Source organism: Carettochelys insculpta, chromosome 10 (genome assembly GCF_033958435.1).
Source record: "Carettochelys insculpta isolate YL-2023 chromosome 10, ASM3395843v1, whole genome shotgun sequence".
Classification (NCBI taxonomy): Eukaryota; Metazoa; Chordata; order Testudines; family Carettochelyidae; genus Carettochelys; species Carettochelys insculpta.
This window is the reverse complement of record NC_134146.1, coordinates 11567862-11576147: the sequence shown is the minus strand read 5'-3', so window position 1 is coordinate 11576147 and position 8286 is coordinate 11567862. Positions and strand designations below refer to the sequence as shown.

At 50.0% G+C, this 8286-nt stretch overlaps 1 protein-coding gene across 1 annotated transcript in view; it reads left to right on the top strand.

Moving 5' to 3' along the window:
* Positions 1-498: 498 nt before the first annotated feature.
* ITM2C (integral membrane protein 2C) overlaps positions 499-8286 on the top strand; it is a 33742-nt gene continuing 25954 nt past the window's right edge. Inside the window, exon 1 of the mRNA XM_075004301.1 lies at positions 499-603. Coding sequence (XP_074860402.1) covers positions 499-603 — 105 coding nt within the window. The remainder of the gene's footprint in view (positions 604-8286) is intronic.

The window sequence follows — 8286 nt, the reverse complement described above, 5'->3', positions numbered from 1 at the left end:
AAATAGCTCTTAGTCTCTAAGGTGCCACAGGCCTTCTCGTTGCATTTGTAGCGGCACACTGAAGCGCAGCTGGCCCTGTGCTGTGCCTACCAGGACTCAGTGGTGCCAAGTGGGACTCTACCCGTGGGGGGGGACCCTTTCCCCACGTTCTGCCCCCGCTCTTAGTCACCCGCGTGCACGGGGGGGACGGGCTGAACGTGCCCCGGCCAAGGCGCTGCAGCAGCTGGCACCCGCCCGCGCACGTGCTCCGCCGCCGCTCCTGCCGCGCAGACGGCGCCTCGGGCCTGGCCGCGGGTGCGGGGCGCAGGCGGTGCTGCAGTGAGCGACAGCGCCGCGGCCCCTGCCCTCCCCGGCCGGCGGCAGCTGGAACCCGGGCGCTGTTGGCCTCTGGAAGCCGGTCCCGCGCCCGGCGCGCGGAGCTGAGCCGCCGGGAACTGGGCCCCGTGGCGCCTGCGCTGGCTGGAGCGGACTGCCCGGCGCGCAGCAGCCGGCCGAGCCATGGGGAAGATCAGCTTCCTGCAGCCGGCGGCCGCGCTCAAGCCGGAGAAGGCGGCGGCGGCGGACGATGGGGCCGATTCGGAAATCCTCCGGCCTCCGTGCGGGGTGAGCTGGGGCGTCCCAGCTGTGTGCGCGGGCTGGGGAGCCGCGGTGGGCGCTCCGCGGGCAGGGCAGCCCCCCAGCAGCGACCCCCAATGCACGGGGAGTGTCCACCAGTAGGGACCCCCTGAATGCACGGGGAGCGCCCCCGCTATCAGACCCCCTCATGCACACGCAGGCCCCCGCTAGCGACCCCCATGCTCTGAGCTGTGGCGGACCCATGCCCATTATCCGATCTGCCCGGGGTGTGGTGTGTTTGGGGGTGTTTCACAGCACCTGTCTGCACCTGCTCGCTCCCTGTATTGTGAGTCTGGGGACCCCATAGTGTGCCTGTGGGCTGGGGTTGGGGGCAGGGAGGTGGGGTCATTGTAGGGCACAGAGCAGGAGAGCGTGAGGTCCGCCAGTGCCTCTTGCTGTGTTTGACAAGGCTCTTATCTTGCTGCAGTCTTTGACAGCGAAACCCTGTTTGCAAAGGTGGTCTCTTCTCCCCCGCCCCCGTTGGTGGTAGTGCCCAGTCTGGTGCCTGCCTTTGCTTAGTGTTAGGTTGTCAATAGGCCCTGCTCCTCCTGCTGCATTTGGGTTGTTATTTTTCACTTGCCGCCTTCCCCTCCTGCTGCCACTCCCCTTGGGCTACGTCTACACCAGCACGTTCTTTTAAAAAAATGGGCCTTTTCCGAAAGAACCCACGGCACGTCTACACACAATGCACTCTTTCGATCTGAAATCGGAGGCACGCGGCAGTTTTTCCGGCAGCCCTCTTCCTCTCCCAGATCAGGAAGAGCGCTTTTTCCTGAAAGAGTCTTGATTGTCTCATTTTCAGCTACTTCAGTGTTCTGCCCTGGGGTGGTTCCAAGGTGGGGCAAAGTACCTGAGAGACCAGATGACATGGCACAGTCACCTGGGTGATCCCAGAGCACGTACGCATTGTGGCACATGGGTATGACAGTTTCTTGGCACGCTAGTTGGCTGATTAGGCAAAAGTCGAATCTAAAGGGAATACTGCCCATTAGTTCAAATGGAAGGCATTCTTTCAATGGGGAAAAAGCAGCTGAGTGACCAGTTTACATGGTTTGTTCACTTTCTGAAGCCAGCCTATTTGGTTTTCTTTCACCTGGGATACCCTACTTTTCCTTCTTTCCTTCTGCAAAAATGGCTGTTTGCTTTCCACAGGAGGGGATTGAGGGCAACGCAGTATGGAAAGATGACATCACACAACCTCTTGCGGGGCATTTTTTTCCTGTACTGCACCAGCTTAAAAACCCAGAATGCTATGGGGCTGAGGGAACTGTGGGATAGGTTCCCACAATGCACTGCTGCAGTAGTTGATCTTTGGTGATTTAGTGTGGCAGCACTAATTTGAATTTGTGGGGACTTTGTGGGCAGGTGAGGATACTCAAGTTCAAATTTGTAAAACCCTGCAATACAAATTCAAATGTCATAAATTTGAATTTCTCATAGCGTAGATGTAGCCTTGCTACAGATGCAGCAAGGACTGTCACTCTCATGTGGGCCTTCACAGTCACAGTTGACGCTGCAAATAATGATCCCAAATGGAATTACGAAGGGTGCGATCCATAGTCTAGACTGAAGGATGCCTGCTAAGATGTAGCCTGACGGTCTTACCAGAACTGGCTTTGTTAGTGCTGAGAATGACTTACGTGGTTTTCCTCCAGGGAAACCACGAGGAGAGCTGGAAATACTTAAGCTGAAAGCAATTGTGCATCTGCCAAAAATGTGCATTTATTTCCTTCGCCCTCTGCTAAGGAGGCAATGGAACAGCCCCCCGCCCCCCGCCCCCGAGTTCCCAGAGCTTTTGAAGAAAGAACAGATTGGGAGAATATCCCCTTTTGCTGATTGGAGAGAATGAAGTGATCACAGAACTCTGCTCACACACACTAAGCTGTATATTAAATGTATTCTACCATTGTCATCTACAACAAAGTTGTTTTAATTCATTAGCAGTTCAAGTTGATATTTTAATTCACTTGGCTGCTAAAAGGCTAGAGAGAGGTGGTTAAATTTTGTTTCTAGTCATAGGGGGTTATATTGTTCAAAGATCTCAGAAGGTTCATTAATTGGACATCTTGGCCTTAAAATGTGATAGTCTATTGATTATAGCAGTTTTTGTCTCCTAGACCTCTGAGTCAAAAAGTCACTTTTTGTGTTCTCAGTGGAAATGCTGCTTTGGAGGCCTTGTACAAACACTGCTTTGCACAGGAAAGCTGGTTGCCTTGGAAACAGGGAGGTGATATTTTTGTTTCTAAATTAGAGCATTAAAAAGGCTTTCTTGTCCATAAGATGTCCTGATCCTCTGTTTTCTGACAGGCAATAGTGATGTTCATGGACCCGTCTTAGCAGGATTTGGCAACCAAAATAGCAAGAAGAGCCATTTTTTTCAAATTTGGTAAAAAAAAAACTCAGTAATTCAAGAGCTGCAGTGCGTGTGAATAAAAGTTCGTTAGCAACATGGTCAAAACACAGATACAGTATCATATCCCACAATGTACTGCACGTATTAGCTGCGTCTACATGTGCACGCTACTTCGAAGTAGCGGCAGTAACTTCGAAATAGTGCCCGTCACGTCTACACGTGTTGGGCGCTATTTCGAAGTTGAAATCGACGTTAGGCGGCGAGACGTCGAAGTCGCTAACCCCATGAGGGGATGGGAATAGCGCCCTACTTCGACGTTCAACATCGAAGTAGGGACGTGTAGACGATCCGCGTCCCGCAACATCGAAATAGCGGGGTCCTCCATGGCAGCCATCAGCTGGGGGGTTGAGAGATACTCTCTCTCCAGCCCTTGCGGGGCTCTGTGGTCACCGTGGGCAGCAGCCCTTAGCCCAGGGCTTCTGGCTGCTGCTGCTGCAGCTGGGGGTCCGTGCTGCATATACAGGGTCTGCAACTAGTTGTTGGCTCTGTGTATCTTGCACTGTTTAATGAAAGCGTGTCTGGGAGGGGCCCTTTAAGGGAGCGACTTGCTGTTGAGTCCGCCCCGTGACCCTGTCTGCAGCTGTGCCTGGCTCCCTTATTTCGATGTGTGCTACTTTGGCGTGTAGACGTTCCCTCACTGTGCCTATTTCGATGTTGGGCTGAGCAACGTCGAAGTTGAACATCGACGTTGCCAGCCCTGGAGGACGTGTAGACGTTATTCATCGAAATAGCCTATTTCGAAGTTGGGTGCACGTGTAGACGTAGCCATTAAGGGGGAGTTACCCGACGTTTGGTGATCACACATTCTTAGCTATTTAGATATGAGCTGTTCATTGTTGTGCTTTTAGATGTTCACGGTGTATTGAAAATACTCAAGAGGGTGGGGGGAGGGTTATTTATTTATTTTTTTAAACTTTGCAATTATAGTGTCAGGTGCCACAACAAAGTCCTTGAAGATCCACAGGTTGCAGACCCCTGCTTCTTAATATTCCTGTGCTATAACACCTCTGATTCACACCCCAGGTAGTATTCAAGACGCTGTCTTAAACCTACCTGTTTAAACCAAATCTGGCAACATGAAGCAGGAGCACTTATTCTAATCTAATAGGAAACCTTTTCATAGTGTGGGAAATTGTTAAAGTGGTTCAGAAGAAATTTTGCCTACTATAGATTTTAGCCTTCTTTAATTTGCCTTTTTAAAATATTTACCCATCCCCTCATTAATTCATCAGCCCATTCCTTATGTGTACCCCACTAGCTTTTCTTCCTGAAGTTCCTGTGTGTAATCTGCTGCACTTCTGACATTGAACTTTGGATGAGGTTTCCACTGCTAGCTGTTACCTTCCCCCACAGAGGCATTTGCTTTGAGTTCCAGTGGTGAGAACTCCTGGGTGCTTCCCTGAATTCTGTAATGGTGTTAAATCCGGAAAGCAGTAATACTGAATGCACAGTCACATTGCCAGTCTCACAGTATCAAGGCAATGGTCTGGAATGATGCTGGCCTTACACCAGTGGGTGGGAAGCATTCTTCTTAAAGTGATGTCCCTGTGGGTGCTCCCCTTCAGGTATTGGAGCATCCTTGTGCTGATAATTGGAGATTTTGCTGGCAGGGCACAGTATCATCTCGCAGTAGCTGTCTTGTGGTACTTTTAGCACTCACATAATCCATGAATGGTAGAGACCCTTTAGTTCCTTGTCCATTGTCATCATAGGCAGACAGAACTCTCCATCACTGTTGACTTCTACCTAAAAGACAAGTAGACAGAAAAAATGTACTCCAAATTCCCTGGGTTTTTTTTTAATTGTTCTTGTTGGTACCGTGGATATGATGATCAGCCTCCTTTGTCTCTTCCTCCTTCCTCCACACACAGTGATGTGGAAGTGGGCAGATAACACAGCGGTTTCTCCTTTGACACAAAGACGATCTCCATGGGAGTCCACCGACCCTAAGATCTTTCACACTGGGCCCCATGCGACCATGGTATGGGAGCCCATGGTCTTCACCACCACTACCTTACCCTATCCAGTGGGTGCCATGGAATTACTGGGCAAATTAGCGACACTGTTACGTCTTCCACCCAGCCCAGCATGATGGTGGTTGCTCCCCTCTGACCCACATGGCACCTGACATCCTAGATGATGAGATGCAGGATGAGGAGCATCATGGTCCCACTAACAGCAAGGACATCTTCCCCAGCCTAGAATTCCTCCTTCTCACCAGATGAAGGAGTCAGACTACTGACACCTACACCCACTAATGGCCTCAAACAGTTCCAGGAACTATTAGAGAGTTGCTGTCAGCCAAAACATTGCACTGCAGGAAGCGCAAGGAAAAAAAGCTTCTGCAAATTCTTCAGCCCACTGCCACCACCAAAATTGCCCTTCCCATTGATGAAGTGATCATGGAGCCCACAGGAACTGTCTGGCAAACACCCACATCTGCTGTACCCACCAACCAATGCTCTGACAGAATATACGTTGTCCCAGCCAATGGCATGGTTGTCTTATTTTCCCGTATAAGAAAACTCAACAAATTTGTACACAACCACAGGTTGAAGATCTCTGTCATGTTACAATTATCTCAACGCTGAGTGGGGGAGACTGTTTTTTCAGCCCTCTATTTTCAAGATGCATATTTCCGTACCACACTTCACCTTGCCCATGGATGTTCCCTCAGATTCTCAGCAGGTTCCAAACAATAACAACGCTGAGTGCTTCATTTGATCAATCTAATACCCTACAACTCTTCTCCAAGATGCTTGTGGTAGTAGCACACATCTTCAATGATGGGCAATATTCCCTTACTTAGACAATTGCCCAATCAAGGGTACCGCTCACCACAAAACATGGTGTATGTGACTCTATACTCCCTTTCAACCACTAGGTCTTCAAATCAATTTTAGAACCCACACGAACTCTGGAGTTCGTAGGAGTGCTCCTTGATTGCACACAAGCCAGAGCAATATTGTTTCAAAACCAATTCACTATGCTGGGCAGGCTTGTATCCAGTCTTCCACATCCCTCAAGCCATGGTAAGGACTTGTCTCCAAATCCTAGCCCACATGGCAGCTACGACTTACATAGTAAAATACACAATACAAAATATGCTTTGCTGCCAGAGTTGGGTCACCACAGTGTATATACATGTGCCAGTCACAACCTGGACAGATGAGTCAGGTTTCCACCAAAGGTACTTGCCTCCCTCCATCACTCGTTATCACCACAGTCACATCTCTCACAGGCTGGGGTGCTCATCTGGACAGCCACACCAGTCAGGACAAATGGTCCCTAGCAGAATTCTGCCCACTTATTAGCTGCCTGGAACTCCAGGTGGTGCACAGTGCTTGCCACCTCTTCCTCACACTAATACAAAACAAGACCATACATATTTTTACTTACCAGGTATCATGCGTGTTTTGTGTCAGCCAGCAAGGAGGAGCCTGATCTCACTACTTGTGCATAGCTCTCCACCTGTGGAATCAGTGTACCCACCACAACATAAGCCTCCCAGCATCCTACCTACCAGGTTGCCAAAACGCAACGGCAGACATCCTCGGTCACCCTTTCTCCAAACAACAGGGGTGGGGGATACCACCTTGAGGATGGCACAGCTTATTCCACAAATTAGGGTTACCTGCAGGTCTAGCACTATGGTCACTGGGAGGTGCCTTCCTCATCACACGGAGCACATCACTCCTTTTATGCATTCCCACCCATACCTCTGCTCTCATGCATCATAAATAAGGTATGCCTGGACCATGCATATGATGTTGTCCTGATGAGGCCTAGTTTCCTTACCTTCCTCACCTGCTACCCCTACAACCAGGTCTCCTCTTGCATCACAAAGGTGACATGCTGCACCCAAACCCAGGGAGGCTCCAGCTCACTATGGCTCCTCCAGGGTTCCAACATGGAGGAGAAGCCTGCTTGGAGCAAAATGTATAGTACTAATTAGCTGTTGATCCAAAGCCGGAAATGCCTACCTCCAGAAGTGGAAATGATTCTTCCTATGGTGTGCCAACAAAACGTGACTGTCAGGATGCCCCTACCTACGATACTAGATTACACACCAGATCTAAAAGAATCTGGACTAGCCATCGGCTCACTTAAAGACCACCTTCTGGCCATTGCAACCTTCCACTAACCAGTGGACAGCTCCCCCATCTTTGTTCACCTAACCATGAAATGCCTCCTCACAGGCATACAGAGCATACACTCACAAGTCCATCAGTTTACATCACCATGAACTTACCTCACACCCTGAAAAGCCTTGCCATTGGAGCCCTTTTCCACCTGTTGATAAGGTCACATACATGGTAGTGAAGTTTCCTGGCCATCCCACGCAGATGTTTGTGAAATGATCTTCGTGATGTACCACAGCCTGCAACACCATTACTAAATACCCCTTTCAGTTTTTGTACTCAGAGGCCAGGTAGTCTGGGGCGAGGATGGGGATGTGAGTCCCATCTATTGTCCCACTGCAGTTAGGAAACCACATGGTAGCAAAGTTGTCCACTATGCGCTGCAGATTTCCCAGAGTCACAGTCTTCTTAATCAGGTGATCATAGATGGCATTTGCAACCTGCATCGCCATGGCCCCAACAGTAGATCTGCTCACCCCAAGTTGATTTCTCACTGACTGGTAGCTGTTAGGCATTGCAAACGTCCAAAGAGCAATGGCCACTCACTTGTGTACTGTTAAAGCAGGTATTATTACCTCATTGGTGCCCTTCTGGGTTGGGGACAGCAAGTCACAAAGTTCCATGAAAGTGACCTTGCACATGCTGAAGTTCTGCAGCCACTGCTGGTCGTTCCATGCTTCTAAAACGATGTGGTCCCACCAGTGTGTGCTGATTTCACATCTCCAGAAATGGCGCTCCACCGCAAGTGATGCATCCAGGGCAGCCAGCAACTCTGCATTTCTGTTCTCCAGTTCTTCCATATCATCATCCGATATACCTGCATCTATCATATCATCCCACTCACTTTCATCAATAAAATGCGGCACGACAGATTGGGTAGTGGACATTACAGATTGTGCAAATTCCTTTGACTGGCCTTTGTTTTCCAGTGGCAGGGGTGGTGGGTTTATTGCAGTCTGGGATGACAACGACTTCAGGCACCCACACTCCACCAGCCCACATGGTTTTCCCCCACATCATTCGACTGGGCTGCGGGGATCTTGCAGGACATGTAGCAGCAGCAGCTTAGAAACTTCTTTTCTGCAATTCACATCTCCAGAGAGCAGCCTCCCCTCC